This window comes from Giraffa tippelskirchi, chromosome 1 (genome assembly GCF_054371585.1).
Source record: "Giraffa tippelskirchi isolate mGirTip1 chromosome 1, T2T-mGirTip1v1.2.pri, whole genome shotgun sequence".
Lineage (NCBI taxonomy): Eukaryota > Metazoa > Chordata > Mammalia > Artiodactyla > Giraffidae > Giraffa > Giraffa tippelskirchi.
The window spans coordinates 104,425,669-104,441,910 of record NC_137275.1 but is presented as its reverse complement, the minus strand read 5'-3'; the positions used below and the strand labels follow the sequence as shown (position 1 = coordinate 104,441,910).

The 16,242-nt window shown below is 38.2% G+C and overlaps 2 protein-coding genes across 20 annotated transcripts in view; one reads left to right on the top strand and one right to left on the bottom strand.

Annotated features, from left to right (window-relative positions):
* LOC145505423 (uncharacterized) overlaps positions 1–16,242 on the bottom strand; it is a 122,080-nt gene that overhangs the window by 75,840 nt on the left and 29,998 nt on the right. For 8 of the 19 annotated variants that reach the window (XM_081487485.1, XM_081487501.1, XM_081487492.1 and 5 more), the window contains exon 2: positions 4,913–4,969. The exons of the other annotated variants lie outside the window; for them this stretch is intronic. In XM_081487485.1, coding sequence (XP_081343611.1) covers positions 4,928–4,969 — 42 coding nt within the window. In that variant the 3' untranslated portion in view covers positions 4,913–4,927. The remainder of the gene's footprint in view (positions 1–4,912; positions 4,970–16,242) is intronic. 19 annotated transcript variants of the gene reach the window in all.
* LOC145504830 (neurotrypsin-like) overlaps positions 1–16,242 on the top strand; it is a 74,946-nt gene that overhangs the window by 50,609 nt on the left and 8,095 nt on the right. The window lies entirely within an intron of this gene.

The following is a 16,242-nucleotide window of genomic DNA, read 5'->3' as shown; positions in this document are numbered from 1 at the left end:
AGACAGGGAGGCCTGGCGTGCTGCAATTCATGGAGTCGCAAAGAGTTGGACACGACTGAGCGACTGAACTGATCTGAATCAGGATCTGAGAGGGAGAGAGAGAGACACTAGCATTCATATACCCATGTTACTTTGAAGTTAATTGATAATCTCTTTTACGCCATAAAATCACACAGGTTTTATGGACTAATTTTTTAATGTCTGAATGGAATTTTTAGTCTGAATGGCTAATTGCCAATGAGTCAAATTTATATATTGTGTTATTTTTAGCATCTTTTCTGGGTAGATAATCAGTAACAGGGCTGAGGGTGGCCTAAAAGCACTGGATATGACTAAGCCCAAAAGCTTCACTGTTCTGGACTCCTGTAGACTCCATCAAATGTACACATGCTTCTATTATCAAGAGCATGCAAAGGGTTGAGAGAGTTAATCAGATCTGTGATGGAAAGCAAATGCTTTTCTTGATGACATACTTTAAAAATACAAATCATCAAGACCCCAGGAGACACTAGGATAAAAAAAAAAAGAAAGAAATCCTTTTTTCCCCTCATTCGAATAAAACTAAAAGGAAGCTACTGGCTGCTTCTCATGATACATATTTTCACTTACTCAGTTACTTTCCATAACAATGATCCAGACTCAGCCATCCTTTGGGGACTGTCCTTCTGATTGAAAATTCACAAAGCAGTCGCCAAGAAGGTTAGTTGTTACAAGTTTTATGGATAAGAACTGAGACTGTCTCTGGTTGTAAACTCTATGGACATATCATTGATTTAGTGGCTCTATTCTCAAATTCTGTAGTAGCTGAATTATGGGGACTGAAGTCGTTCTGCCTCTGTCAGACCATATACCTCTAACCTTTCTGAACATGAAGATGTCTAGTTCCCACATTACAATCTCAAGAGACTGTGTTTTTTTTTCCTAAGTGTGTACCTAATTCTTATAGGAGCTCAAAAAATAAGAAATATATATATATATATATATATATATGTGCTTCCCTTGTGGCTCAGCTGGTAAAGAATCCGCCTGCAATGCGGGAAACCTGGGTTTGATCCCTGGGTTGGGAAGATCCCCTGGAGAAGGGAAATGCTACCCATTCCAGTATTCTGGCCTGGAGAATTCCATGGAGAGTCCATGGGGTCGCAAAGAGTCGGACACAATATGAGCAGAAAGAGAATAATTCATACTTACCGCCACAACTCAAAATAGAGAAAATCGGAAGGTTGTAGATTTACTATATTCTTTTACGACTTTCTGCTATCAGGCTATTTCTATCAAAAACAAAAACCCAGATGCATAAGCTGAATGTCACTAAGGCACACTCTCACAAGGTACTATAGCACGGAAGAGCTATGGAATTTTTGAAGAGAGAGGCTTTCAACAAAGGAATTGCATTGAGGGAGGCAACAAACTATAAAGTCCTGTTTTCCCTTTTGGAAAGTTCATTGTAGTGAACTCTTCCTCCTTCGTGTTAGGAAGAGGAAATCAAAAGGAAGATTCCTAGACACTAACACTACAATCCTACTGCCATCATTAGCTTTCCCAGTCAGTCTGGGGGTAGGGGTGGGGGGTGATGATCCACAAGTCCAAGATATGTTATATATAATAAACAGTAATGCAACAGCAGTATCAAATCTTTCCTCAGGCAATTAAACTTTATGCCAAGCTAATTCAATTTTGTTGCTGTTTTATTAACTCCTATGGAAAAAAATCTGCTTTCTCTGGTAAATCACAAGTTTCACAACACATTTCTTAATACAAGCTCCTTGTTCTGCTATTTTGATATATTAAATATCCACCAACGAATTTCTAGGGTCATAAATCTACAGTGATAAAATTAATCCTACTGCTGAAGACAAATAAATATTTTATTGCAGTTTTATGAGCTTTTGTTTCCTCTTCACTTGCAAGTAGATGTTGTTTAGTGGTATGAAGATATTTTGCTCCCATAAAATGTATTGGAAACAATACAGTAGCAGTAGAATTCAGATCTATAAAACTGTTGTGAACCCTAAGACTGAGAACTCAAGCACATCTCGACCCCCAAAATTATAAAGACTAATTTGTCAACAGAAAATACCCAATCACTATATTCAACTCAATTTATATCCTGAGGTCTTTTGCATTTCCAGTTGTAGACACCAATTCTATTTGTGACACTGTTTGTGTGTGAGCAAAAAATTTGAGTTGCAGGAGGGAAGAAAGAGCAACAAACCAAATTCCTAAATGTAGTTCTTTCAATTCTCCAGAGGGCACAAACCTTGGAGGTTACCAGGAATTGCAAAAGTTTGGACAGGGGAAAGAAAGTTCAGGTATAAAGAGGCTCTGTGATGTATATAGAAAGTTTAATTTAGTCCACTTAAACCAGAAAACCTTTCATAAAAAATAGAAATTTAGTATGTAAAGATCAAGTAGCAGAGGATGGATGTAAGTTTGAGCAAACTCCGGGAGATAGGAAAGGACAGGGAAGCCTGGTGTGCTGTAGTCCATGGGGTCACAAAGATTCAGACGCAACTCAAGTGACTGGACAACAACAAAAAAGATCTAGTAGTATATTCCCTTCCCTACCATACGCAAGAAAAGGAAACTGAAGTTTAGAGATGGGAGATTACCTACCCTGAAAACATTTTATGCTAGAAAATGGAGTCATTTTCTAAAACCAGACCTGAATTATCTCTCAGTCCCTTAAATTAGGTGTCATCCCTATCATAACACATTAACTGCTAAACATACACACACACACAAATTGCAAATTTGAATCAGGCTAAAGTCCACAGGAGTGTTATCCAAGAAGTATTCCAACTTAATCTGTTCTTCATACACCCTGGCCTTCAGTCATTTCTACAAAGGTCTGTTCAGGGTGTTGCTTACTGCTTTCTGGGTCCACACCATTTCACTCCAGACACATTCCCTTCTTGAACTAATTCCCATCCCCTCAGGCTCAAATTCTATGGGCAGAGAGGCCTAATGAGTAAGTAGAGACAGGACTACTCATAAGCACTTTTATCTCTGACAGGAAGTAAAGTGCATATGCTAACTTCACTTACACTTTGGCAAATTACAACGAATACCAAAGTAATCTGCAAAGAACTCACCAAGCAGATGAGAGGTATGAGTATAATAATAAATAGGAGGAAAAAGTGAATAGAGGAGGGAACTTCCACTCACAGCCAGGACAAAATAACAGGGACCCCATTAACCCTCCCTACTTAAAACACACAAAAAAGAAACAACGTTTTTTAAGACAATGAAGGCAATGGAGGAAAAGTGATCCTTCATGATGAGAAACAAACAAAATGAAACCCATCATAGACCTAACTTATCAACTTGAGAAAAAGTCAAAGTTGTAATGCAGGCAGGGAGAATCCGAGTGGAGCCCAGGATAGTCTGAGTTGAGAAGATGGAGTTAAGAGCCTAGGGAGAAGATGACTAGAGTTTCCAAGATAAAGTATCGGAGTCCCACAGGAACAGCATTCTTTAATATAAGCCCTTAATAAAAAGCCTAATTTTAATCAACCAAACACATCGTCATCCCAATCAACAGTGTTTTCTAGCCTATTTTTCAGTTAGTATGCTATACAGGTGGTAAAGAATCTGTCTGCCAATGGAGGACCAAAGAGACTTGGGTTCGATCCCTGGGTCAGCAAGATACCCTGTAATAGGAAATGGTGCCCCACTCCAGCATTCTTACCTGGGAAACTCGATGGGCAGAGGAGCCTGGTGGGCTACAGTCCATGGGGTTGCAAAGAGTCAGACACGACTGAGCAAATAAGCACACATGGCTATATAGCTATTTTGGCCAATGAGATGTAAGAAAATACTGTATGAGAAACTTGATAGAAAAGGAATCCCTTTTACCTACTGATAGAAAGCAAGTGTGACAGCTCAAGTTTGAGCAGTCTTATTGGACAATAAAGAAAAGCTATAGGCATCTGGGCCTTTGTGTCTTTTGTCCACACAGCTAATTCCTAGTCCTGTTTGGGTCTCTGTCATTAGTCCACACAGATTACGAAGGTTATATAACTTAATTTCATATACATGGTTCATTCATGTCGGACAGCTCTCTTCTTTCAACACTTCCTTGATTTGAAGTCTTGGACATAGGGAGATTATTCTGTCACTCATACAACATAATGGTAGGTTATGGGAATTTTGAAGGAGAGGAAGAAGGCTGAGATAAAAACAGAGCTTCTTTATACTTGGAACCTGCTATCTGTGTAGGATCAACCTGGGCATGGAGCAAAAACCTGTTTGGGATTTTCTGCCTCTCCATTCTACCTCTCCAGGAGTCAGTCCATGAAGATAGCACAGGGATTCTCTCTATGGGATCCACCACTGTTGAATTATTCTCTATCTGTCCTTTTTCATAAGGTGGGGAGCAGAAAAGTTTTGTTCTGACTACAGTACTCCGCAAAATAATTTGTCTACGCTTCAAATCCTTCCTATCTCATTAAGGATCCAGATTTTTGAAAAACAAGTCAGGAAAAGGCAACCCCTCAATCAGTATCCGGAGAAGGCAATGGCACCCCACTCCAGTACTCTTGCCTGGAAAGTCCCATGGACGGAGGAGCCTGGTAGGCTGCAGTCCATGGGGTCGCGAAGAGTCGAACACGACTGAGCGACTTCACTTTCACTTTTCCCTTTCATGCACTGGAGAAGGAAATGGCAACCCACTCCAGTGTTCTTGCCTGGAGAATCCCAGGGACGGCAGAGCCTGGTGGGCTGCCGTCTATGGGGTAGCACAGAGTCGGACACTACTGAAGCGACTTAGCAGTAGCAGCAACAATCAGTATCTATTGTTAAATCCATTCCTTGACTCACTGACCAGTGACAGGGCTGAATGACTAAATTAAAAGAAAAAAGTTGGGCCCTTCAGGAAAGACTAACCAGTAAAAATATTATTCTAACATACCAGATTTAATGATCCTCAAAATTTTCTCCTGGCTTTCGACCCGATGGGTGTTCTGATCTGGGGAAATAATGATTAACAATTTTGGTAGCTTTCTCATTTTATTACTTTTTAGAAAACATTCCCATTTGTGTCCTAGTAAAAACTACTTATAATGAATTCTTTGCCTCTTTTAGAGGGAAAATTTGCCCTTATTGCTTGGGTGGTGCTGACTTTCAGACACATTAAAAAAAATGTGGCATGAAACAATCAAGTAGAACTCACATAAAAAACAGAGAATGACAATGTTCAGCTGAAGTCTATGCAAACAGGGCGAAACCACAACATTCTATAAATGCAAAAAAGATGAACATGGCGTGTCAGAGACTTAGGGCACTCTGGACTCTTCATACAGGAATGGAAACTCCGAAAAGAGCTAAGAGAAAACAGGTTTTAGGAATCATAATTTTAAAAGAAACCATATGAAAGTAAGTAACTCACTTCTTTATTCTTCTTTCTCTTCTAAATTATATTTGGTTTTTACAGAAGAAAGGAACCAACTGAGCTTTTACTAGCAGCCACCCTTACCATTCCACAGACCCCCTCCTCCAAATAAAAACACCATGTGATTTGCCGAGTAATTCTAAAGCAATAGCAGGATAATACTGTGAAATGTTAATTGACATTTTTGGTCCAAGTTTCCTTGTGCTCACTGCCCTTTCTACTCCTAACAGTTGGACAGAGGTGATAGCTTTCCATTTCCCTTGCCCTTAAGGGTAGGCAGGAATAAACAGCAACATTCTGTTTTGGTTATTGAAAACTTATTGAAAAGACAATTTATTGAAAGTAAAAACACTTGTGATTTATAACAGTTTTGACTTTTGAAAGAGAAAGGCATTGTAAAATGATTTAAAATTTAAGATACAGAGCTTGTAGATTTAACACATAGCTTTTATTTTAATACCAAACAAACATAGTGTGGAGGATACAGGCAGATGACATAAGAGTTGACTTCCTATCAAAGACCCAAAAGATAGATAGAAACATTTCCAATACTCAAGCAATGAGCTAGGAGAAGACTAGAAAATAGGACTAGAAATAAAAAGTCTCTATTCTCTTCCTATGCCCACAGTTACTCCTTGACAATACTGTGGCTGAAACCTCAATTAAGGATGGAAATAAGGAAGCAGAAAAGGCTTTCATGTCTCAGTTTACAATTAGAACTCCCAACATGAAGTGACCACAATAGGTTATAAAGGATGATGTATATTCTGTCACAATACAATTTTTTGAGAAGTTATCAGAGATGGGAAAAGTATTTAGATATACAGATGTTATAAACAGTGAAACATCCCAGAAAAGTCAAGTCAGAAGCACTTCTAGAATAGTGATGTGAGGAACTCTGTGGATCCTCTTCCTAACAAAAAACTAATGATCGAAGTATGGAAAACAATTTAAAGATCTCTGGAAGTCATCCTAAGGTCATATAATAAATGGAGAAACACTTATTCAAGAAAATCTACTAACTTTTAGAAGAATAGAGTCAGTGCCATTTGAACTATGACTTGCCCCCTTCCCTCCCCAGGTAAAGTGACAGGCATGTGAAGTTAAGAAGATGGAATAAGTCTTTCATGACAGTCCAAGCCTAGGGTTATGGTATCTGTCAAAGAGGAGCAGATGACCTGTTTCTCACCCTTTCCTCTCCCAGCTTCATGTGCCAAAAGCTCTATTTCAGGCAAAAATGACAGAGAAGTTAGAGGCCCTCTTCCTCTACCTAGGCCTTGTCATAGGACCAAAGTTCTATATCAGGCATGACAGGCTGAGAATACTGGACCTTAAGCATCCTTGTCTTAGTTCACGAGTATAGCTAAGGTTCCATGTTAGGAGAAGAAAGCCAAGAAGACACAGAGTATCCTTGCCTAGAACTCTGCTCATAGAACATGAGTGTCTCTGCAAGAGAAATAGGGTGCTGTCCTCACCTTAAACTCTGAAGCAGTAGCAGATACATTCTGCCTGGGAAGAAGAGGAAGGCTAAAAGAACAAAGCACTCCATACATCTCCTTAAGAGGACTCATCTTATATGGAACGGAGTGTGGGGAAGTTCAAGCCTAAGGACACTGGAATCAACAGTGGTCATTTTGGTGATGAGTAAATTAGTTGGGGGCTTATAGCTCTGTAACAGCAATAAGAGAAAAGACAGAACAGCTAGAAGGTTAGTAGAAATAACTAAGGAAAGAAGCAGCAAAGAAGAGCCCTCCTGGGGGTGGAGGAAGCCTTAAAGTGTGGCCTCAAAGACAACTCCTAGAAACTGGAATCAGATTGTTTCTGTTCAAGCAGAATCAGATCAGACTTCAGAGTAATTTATTTACCAGGGCGTTGTCAAAACAATAGAGCAATCAGCTAGAAATTAGCATAGGCTAACTGCAGCATCCGATACCAATGCAGATGATATTTCATCTGCAACTAAAGCAGTACCTTAAAAAGGAGTTCACAGAAAGAGATAGTCAAAGAGGACAGAGATAAAATCATTTTAACCCAGTGGGGTAGGAGGAGTCATACTCAAGCCTGAACTCTCTGAGCGCAACATCAAGGGTTGCACATTTGGGGAAAAACTAATTTCACTCAACTAAAGCAAGCAACTAACTAGAAAATAAATGCAAACAAACAAGTAGACTAGCAAACAATGATAGTCTTAGAAATAGGGTGTTAGTATCAGAGCTGCTATAATATATTATCAAATATCCAGTTTGGAACCAAAAAAATAACCATGAGAAAGGCAAATAAATAAGAAAGCATATTTTTAGGATTTAAAAGAACAGGCAAAAGAAACTGCATTTTAGAGAGTCCAAATGTTGTACTTTGAGGACAGAAACTTTAAAGTAGCTATTACAAATACATTCAAAGAACTAAAGGAAGTCATACTTACAGAATTAAAGGAAGATATGATGATAATGTCTCACGTATTATAAAAGATCAATGAAAAATAGAAATTATAAATTGAACCAAAAGGAAATTCTGGAGTTTAAAAAGCCCAATAACCAAACAAAAATTTTGCTTCAGGGGTCAACAGGAAATGGGAGTTAGGAGAAGAATAAACCAGTAAACACGAAGACAGTTGGATAGAAATCATAGAATCTGAGAGCAGAAAAAAAGTAAGAATGAGGAACAATGAAAAGAGCCTTGGAGAAATGTAGGACACTATTGAGCATACTAATGTACAATTGCTTCTCATGACTCATGGATTCTGCATTTGTAAATCTGACTACTTGCAAAATGTGTTTGTAACCCCCCAAATGGATACTCAGGGCAAGTTCACAGTCATTTACAAACTTATATAAAGTAATGAATCATCTGAATCACCCAATACATGTTCTAAGCTGAGGTCAAATCAGGCAACACATTGCCCTGTCACGTCAGCTCTCACACGTAACAAGTTTCTTTTCTGACACATATTTAGTGTCAAGTTTTTCATGTTTTTATGCTTTTTGTTGGTGATTTTGCTATTTTAAATGGCCTCAAGTGTAATGAAGTGCTGTCTACAGGCACAAGAAGGCTGTGATGTGCTTTTTAGGAAAAAACGTGTGTTAGATAAGCTTCATTCAAGCATGACTTGCAGTGCTGCTCACCATGAGTTCAATGTTAACAAATTAACAATACTTTACATTCAGGAAAAAGAAGAGGGCATCTGTTTTGTATGTGACACTGCTCCATAAAGTGCTAAGATAATATCCATAGTACATGATGAAGCTACAGAAAGGTAGAGTTTTATGGGTAAACTTTTCAGATACACTTGTAGATTTGTGAGTTGATGAACAATTAAAAAAAAAAATGTAGTGTACAGATTGCTTTGAGGCTGAATTCCAAAGAATTTTATGGTCAAACAGTTAATGAAAACATGACCAATTCCTTAAAAAGTCTTCTAAAAAATAGAAGAGGATAGAATACTTCTCAACTCATTCTATTATTTCAATTTACCCTGATGCCAAAACTGGACAAATACAAGAAATACCCATATATAATTTGAGATAATGTGGGTGTGGGATTTGATCTGTTCTCAAAAATGAGGACTATTTCTGGCTTAGAAGTGAACCATAGTTCTGATGATAATAATTCATATTAGTATATATCTGTGTTGTAGTGCTCAATTGTGTAATCTTCAGTCTTAAATGTTGTTTCATGGCTGCAATTCCATCAAACAATATTTATATAATAAATTATCTCCCCCGCATAGAGAAGAAAATCTTAAACAGCTGCAGTGATTATTATCAGAAACTTTATATGCAACCATAACATCAAACGGTGTTGCTGTTGTTCAGCCGCTAAATCGTGTCCGACTCTTTGTGACCTAAAGGACCGCAGTATAGTATGCCAGGCTTCCCTGTTCTTCACTATCTCCCAGTTTACTCAAACTCATGTCCATTGAATCGGTGATGCCATTCAACTGTCTCATCCTCTGTGGCCTCCTACTCCTCCTGTACTCAATCTTTCCCAGCATCAAGGTCTTTTCCAATGAGTTGGCTAGCTCAAACAGTGATGCATATGTAAATTTATCATGTGATCAGATGATAATAGTCTTCTTCAGCCAAAGCTGACAAATCACAAAAACGAAGGACTGAAACCTGATACCAAAATAATTTTCTCTTCCTGTGTTAAACAACACAGAGACTGAGCATACTTCCTCTGACTATGTTAAACAATACTGAGAACAAGCAAAGTAAAATCGGGTTTTTGCTCCAGGGAATACTCACTTCTGGAAGATAAGACTGAGCAAATGAGAGCAGCTTACTTATGGAGACTAAGCTTACTTGTCATACCTTACTTCAAAACCCTCACTTCTCTGTACATGCCAATCCAAATCAGTTATGTCATGAACTCTGCCCGGTCCCAGCTAGTTTCCCTTCTTGCAAGATTCACCTGAAAATTACTCTTTAAAATTCTAAAATCATGCAAATATTCCCCACCTCCCCAGTTTTCCCCTTCAGAGATGTTACCAAGAGTGTGACAGTTATAGTTTATTTTCCCTTATTGCAATATGTCAAATAAATTTAGCTTTACTGAATTCAGGATTTTCTGTTGGTCTTTTGGGGCAGTTGTCACACCCCTTAAGATTTTTGTATCCTATTGGACAGTGAGTTTTTAAAGACAGGCTCTTATACTCTACTCTCCATGTATATGTCAGAAAGTACCCCCCAAAATAATGACTGCATTCACCAGGCAGTTAGAGAAACCTATGAAACTGAAACACTGCCTTTTATTTTACCAATAGCTTTAGTGGAGGAACAAATGCATTATAGTATCATGCTTTGCTGCTAAGTCACTTCAGTCGTGTCCGACTCTGTGTGACCCTATAGACGGCAGCCCACCACGCTCCGCCGTCCCTGGGATTCTCCAGGCAAGAATACTGGAGTGGGTTGCCGTTTCCTTCTCCAGTGCATGAAAGGGAAAAGTGAAAGTGAAGTCGCTCAGTCGTCCAACTCTTAGCGACCCCATGGACCTTAGCCTACCAGGCTCCTCCCTCCATGGGATTTTCCAGGCAAGAGTACTGGAGTGGGGTGCCATTGCCTTCTCCGGTATCATGCTTTAGAGACTAACAATAATAATATTTTGTTTCATTGCTTTCTAATTAATGTGGAAATTATCTAAAACGGAAAAATGAAACTCTGAGGATCATATCAGCCTAGAGAAGCAGTAAAATTTGCTGTTTTATAAAGACGGCATTTTACAGAGAAAAACAGAGGAACATGTAGAAGGGCTTTAACTAAATCATTCATAATATGATAAGTAATCTATTCCTAAGATAGATTTAAAGGTATTTGACAGTATGGGAATGTACTTATTTATTCAATAAATATGTTTTAATAACTACTATAGGCTGAGTCAAGTTTTTAGAATTGGTGCATAATGGTTAATAAAGCGAATGTTCTCCAAATACATGGGACTTGTATTCTAGTTGTAAGAAGGCAAATCTTTCAGAAGTTAACACATACATAAATATAGAATTACCAATTGTGGTAAGTACTATGAAGTGTAGTGAAAGAGACTAAAAACAGACTCAATGGGTACAAGGAGATTAAGTAGACTTCGCAGAAGACCAGGCATAAGATTAAATTGGAATGTACTGATATTTTTCTCTACCTTGACCTCAAGGATTAGGCTAAAGCTCCCAGCAAGTTAGAAATGTACAATTTTCCCAAGATAGAGGAGGAAAAACAAAAGTGAAATTTCAATTATCTTACATGATGGGAATAATAGATGACAGGAATGAGATATGTTTCATCAATCTTAAATAAAACAACACACTAGATTTGAGGAGGAAGGATTGAGATCATGTAAAACTCAGCACTCCATGCAGCCGCAAACAGTTGGACAAAACTTAGCACATGACACACAGGACACACAACTCAGCGCTAGAAATTCTATTTCCACACAGCATTTCCAAAACCTTTAGACAAAGTTATTCTGAAAGAAGTTGGAATTGGGACTTGTTATGAAACCCTAAAGAAACCAAAGTTACTGACAGGATACAGCATTCTAACTTACTTACTGAACTATGCATTTTCAGTAAATACACATCACATTGCTTACCTAGAATGTACAGGACATAACCTGTTCTATATTAATGCATTTGGGTGTCTAAACTCCTAAAGAACATACAAATGGGATAAAAATCACTTAAGCATGAAACATACATATTTACCCAATCATAATTTAGTACTAAATAAAGAGTTTAAATTGTTTCTAAATGAAGTCTTATATGCATACTAAATGGCAGGTGCTTCATAAGATTTTCAGTAAATTTCACAATTCAGTAATTCTATTTACAGAAGAGAAAACTAAAGCTCACAGAAACTAAATAAATTACCAAAGGTCCACCACAAAGAAATTGTGTAAATGGGTTTTTAAAACAGGTTTCCACACTTTCTTTTCTTGTACACTTGTTCTTCCAAAGTGACCCTGAACTTATTATTTGTCAACAATTTTTAGGTATGTTCCAATAAAATGTTAGAAGTAGGAGAAACTAAGATCCAACCTATTACACCTTTAGTCAGATATAAAGCCTACGAAAACATATGAGTTTTCACTATCACATCAGTGAAAATAAAGTTTAAGAACACATTGTTTTGATTTGTAAATCTAGGGCATAGAGGTAGTTTCATACATTGTGGATAGATGTGTGAATACATGAAATATCTAAGGAGGTAAAACTGGCAAAATCTATCAAAATTACAAATACACAAATGCTTCATTCCAATAATTCTAAATTTATTATTATTATTATTATTATTTTTTTTTGGCAGCCACTCAGCATGTAGGATCTTAGCTCCCTGACCAGGGATCAAACTTGTACCCCCTGCGTTGGAAGCATGGAGTTTTAACCACTGAACTGCCAGGGTATTCCCTCAATAATTCTAAATTTGAGTTTGACATGCCTCTGTCCTTCTGGTAAAGAAACCCTCTGGTGACGGTCTGCCCAACTCTCACAATCCTGCACAGTATTTTCACCAGTTTCTCAACCACTGGCTCATTTCTCTTCTGAATACACTGATTACCCGGAACCATACTCTTAATAGTCGTGACCTTGATTATTGCTTGGAATCCCTGTCTACCCTGCCCAGTTCACTTGATGAGACTCCCTTATGTATAAACATTCACCTGAATGAAGTCTGCATTCATCACAACCTTTCTACAATTAGCATTAGCAACTGGTTACCACTGCTCCTCAACAGTCAAATTTACAATCCTCCCACCATCTCCGTTTTCCCAGTGCTGTTGGGAGGTCATAGCATACTCGCCAACTCAGCCTGTCCAATATATAATACCTTTAAAAATTAATTGTATTACACCCCATTGTGCATAGCACTAAACCACCAAGGACAAGGAAAGGGAATTTTTGAAACACTTTTCAGAAACTGTCCTCGGCTAGCAACTTCAACATATTCTACCTGATTCAATCTTCATTGCAGACCTTTAGTGTAGATATTATTTTCTTCATTTTCTCTTGAGTAAACCAAGACCTAGAGAAAGTACCTTTCTTCAGGTCATGTATTTTAAGACTGAGCTGTGATTATAGCCAGCTCTCTTGACTTTCAATCTAGTACCATTTTTAATTAAACTGCTTGGCCTTTAAACCACCTCCCTTTTAATCAGAAAGGGATATTCAATCAGAAGTCTATTTCCATTTCAGCAGCTTCAATGAATCTAGAAGAATTAATGGTTTTTTTTTTCCCATATGCCATTTTTTTTTATTTCTCAGGTACTGTATAAATTCATTGTCAAATGGCTTTAACATCCTTTAAATATTCCTTCATATTTTGTTACACTGGCCCTTTTTGTTTGTTTTTGTTATCTACCATATACAATCTAGATCAAAGTCATAACATGATACTTTCTTCATTTATGGAAACTTGTAGACTATTTTTCCTTGTAAATCAGCTATATGCTATGTCTTTTCTAGGTGTGAAACATACACAATCTCTATTTTGGCAGCACGTGACTTATGAAGCCTTACAAATGGAACGTGCCATCTGTTTGATATCTAAGGATTTCAAGCTATGTTTGTCATAAAATATATTTAATCTGAATTGATAATTACATAGGTTTGATCAGTTTTAATTTTCATGAGTTTAGAGGCTATCTCTGAATGTGACTTTGCTCTTCATCTTTTTTTTTAATTTAAATTGCTATTGGCTCTTAATTCCAATTGGTATGGACTACTTCATCAAGTATATGTACCTGATTTGAGGCACTTTAAAATGCCCCATCTCTGCTTTAAATTTTCTCATTAGCTGGGAAGGAAGGATTGGCGGCAGGAGGAGAAGGGGACGATAGAGGATGAGATGGTTGGATGGCATCACAGACTCGATGGACATGGGTTTGGATAGACTCCGGGAGTTGGTGATGGACCGGGAGGCCTGGCGTGCTGTGTTTCATGGGGTCGCAAAGAGTCAGACATGGCTGAGTGACTGAACTGAACTGAACGCTGTGTGTTCTTGCCACCTCTTCTTAATATCTTCTGTTTCTGTTAGATCCATACTATTTCTGTACTATATTGATCCCATCTTTGCATGAAATGTTCCCTTGGTATCTCTAATTTTTTGAATAGATCTCTAGTCTTTCCCATTATATTATTTTCCTCTATTTCTTTGCACTGATCTCTGAGGATGGTTTTCTTATCTCTCTTTGCTATTCTTTGGAGCTCTGCATTCAAATGGGTATATCTTTCCTTTTCTCTTTTGTTTGTTGCTTCTCTTCTTTTCATAGCTATTTGTAAGGCCTCCTCAGACAGCCATTTTGCTTTTTTTGCATTTCTTTTTCTTGGGGATGGTCTTGATCCCTGTTTCCTGTATAATGTCACGAGCTTTCATCCATAGTTCATCAGGCATTCTGTATATCAGATCTAGTCCCTTAAATCTATTTCTCATTTCCACTGTGTAATCATAAGAGATTTGATTTAGGTCATACCTGAATGATCTAGTGGTTTTCCCTACTTTCTTCACTTTAAGTCTGAATTTGGCAATAAGGAGTTCATGATCTCCTCATGAGCCACAGTAGAATATATGCATACACACACACACACACACACACACACACACACACACATATAATCAAATCACTTTGCTGTGCATCTGAACACTAACACTGCATTGCAAATTAACTAATTTTCAATAAAAGAAAATTTAAAAAAATGTTTAAAAAACTAACGAATCTTAGTAAGATAGATTTCTTTTTGGGGGGAAAACAAAGTCCCTTTTCGATTTATTTTTTTCATAAGTGAAACAATTACCAGTGTTTGTATTCATAAATGTCAGGTGGCTAAGGTAAACTTTCAGAAAGTGGGGGACACCCACAATGTTTTTGTAAAGTCATTCTACATTATTAATAAGAAAGTAAGTGTTATTCACTCAGTCATGTCCCAGTCTTTGCAACCCCATGGAGTGTAGTCCACCCGGCTCCTTTGTCCTTGGGAATATTAGAGTGGGTAGTCATTGTCTTCTCCAGGGGATCTTCCTGGCCCATGGATTGAACCCGTGTCTCCCGAATTTCAGGCAGATTCTTTACTATCTGAGCCAGGTGGGCCATAAAGAAGGCTGAGCATGAAAGAATTGATGCTTTCAGTTTTCGGTGCTGGATAACACTCTCAAGTTCCCCTTGGACAGCAAGGAGAACAAACAAGTCAATGCTAAAAGAAATCAACCCTGAATATTCATTGGAAGCACTGATGCTGCAGCTGAAGCTCCAGTACTTTTGCCACTTGATGTGAAGAGTCAGTTCATTGGAAAAGACCTTGATGCTGGGGAAGATTAAGGGTAGGAAGAAAAGGGTGTGACAGAGAATAAGATGGTTGGATGGCATGGTCAGCTCAATGGAGATGCGTTTGATCAAACTCCAGGAGACAGTGAAGGTCAGGGAAGCCCTACATACTGCAATCCATGGTGTCACAGAGTCGGACATGACTTAGTGACTGAGCAACTACAACTCTTTTAATACTGTTCACGGGGTTCTCAAGCAAGAATACTGAAGTTCTTTGCTATCCCTTCTCCAGTGGACCACGTTTTGTCAGAACTCTCCACCATGACCTGTCCATCTTTGGTAGCCCTGCATGGCATGGCTCATAGCTTCACTGAGTTGCACAAGGCTGTGATCCATATGATCATTTTGGTTAACTTTCTGTGATTGTGGTTTTTGTTCTGGAGGCTGTGAAATTACAGTTTTTATTTCTTCTGTCTGACCTTGGATGGATGATCATAAGAGGATTATTCAGGCTTCCTTATGGGAGGGACTGGCTGTGGGGAAACTGGATATTGCTCTGTTGGGCAGGACCATACTCAGTAAGTCTTTAAACTAACTGACTGCTTGTGAATGGGGTCGAAGCTCCAATACTTTGGCCACCTGGTGTGAAAAGCCAACTCATTGGAAAAGACCCTGACACTGGGAAAGATTGAAGCCAAGGGGAGAAAGGGGCAGAGGAGGATGAGGTGGTTAGACAGCATCACTGACTCAGTGAGTTTGAGCAAACTCCAGGAGATAGTGAAGGACAGGAAGGCCTGGCTTGCTGCAGTCCATGGGGTCACAAAGAGTCAGATACTAGTTAGTGACTGAATAAAAACAACAGCAAATCTTTTTATAGTTTCAAACTGTTTCTTTTCAGTTGAGTCAAAAGAAGTATTGCATATCTTTTTTACAATAGCATAGTTCTCAGGCAGAGCACTAAATAAGCTTCAGTCAACACTTCCACACAAATAACCAACCAAGACCTACTGTACAGCAAAGGGAACACTGGTCACTGTAAGGTAACAACCTAAATTGATAAAGAATCTGAAAAAATAATAGATACATGTATATGTATAATTGAA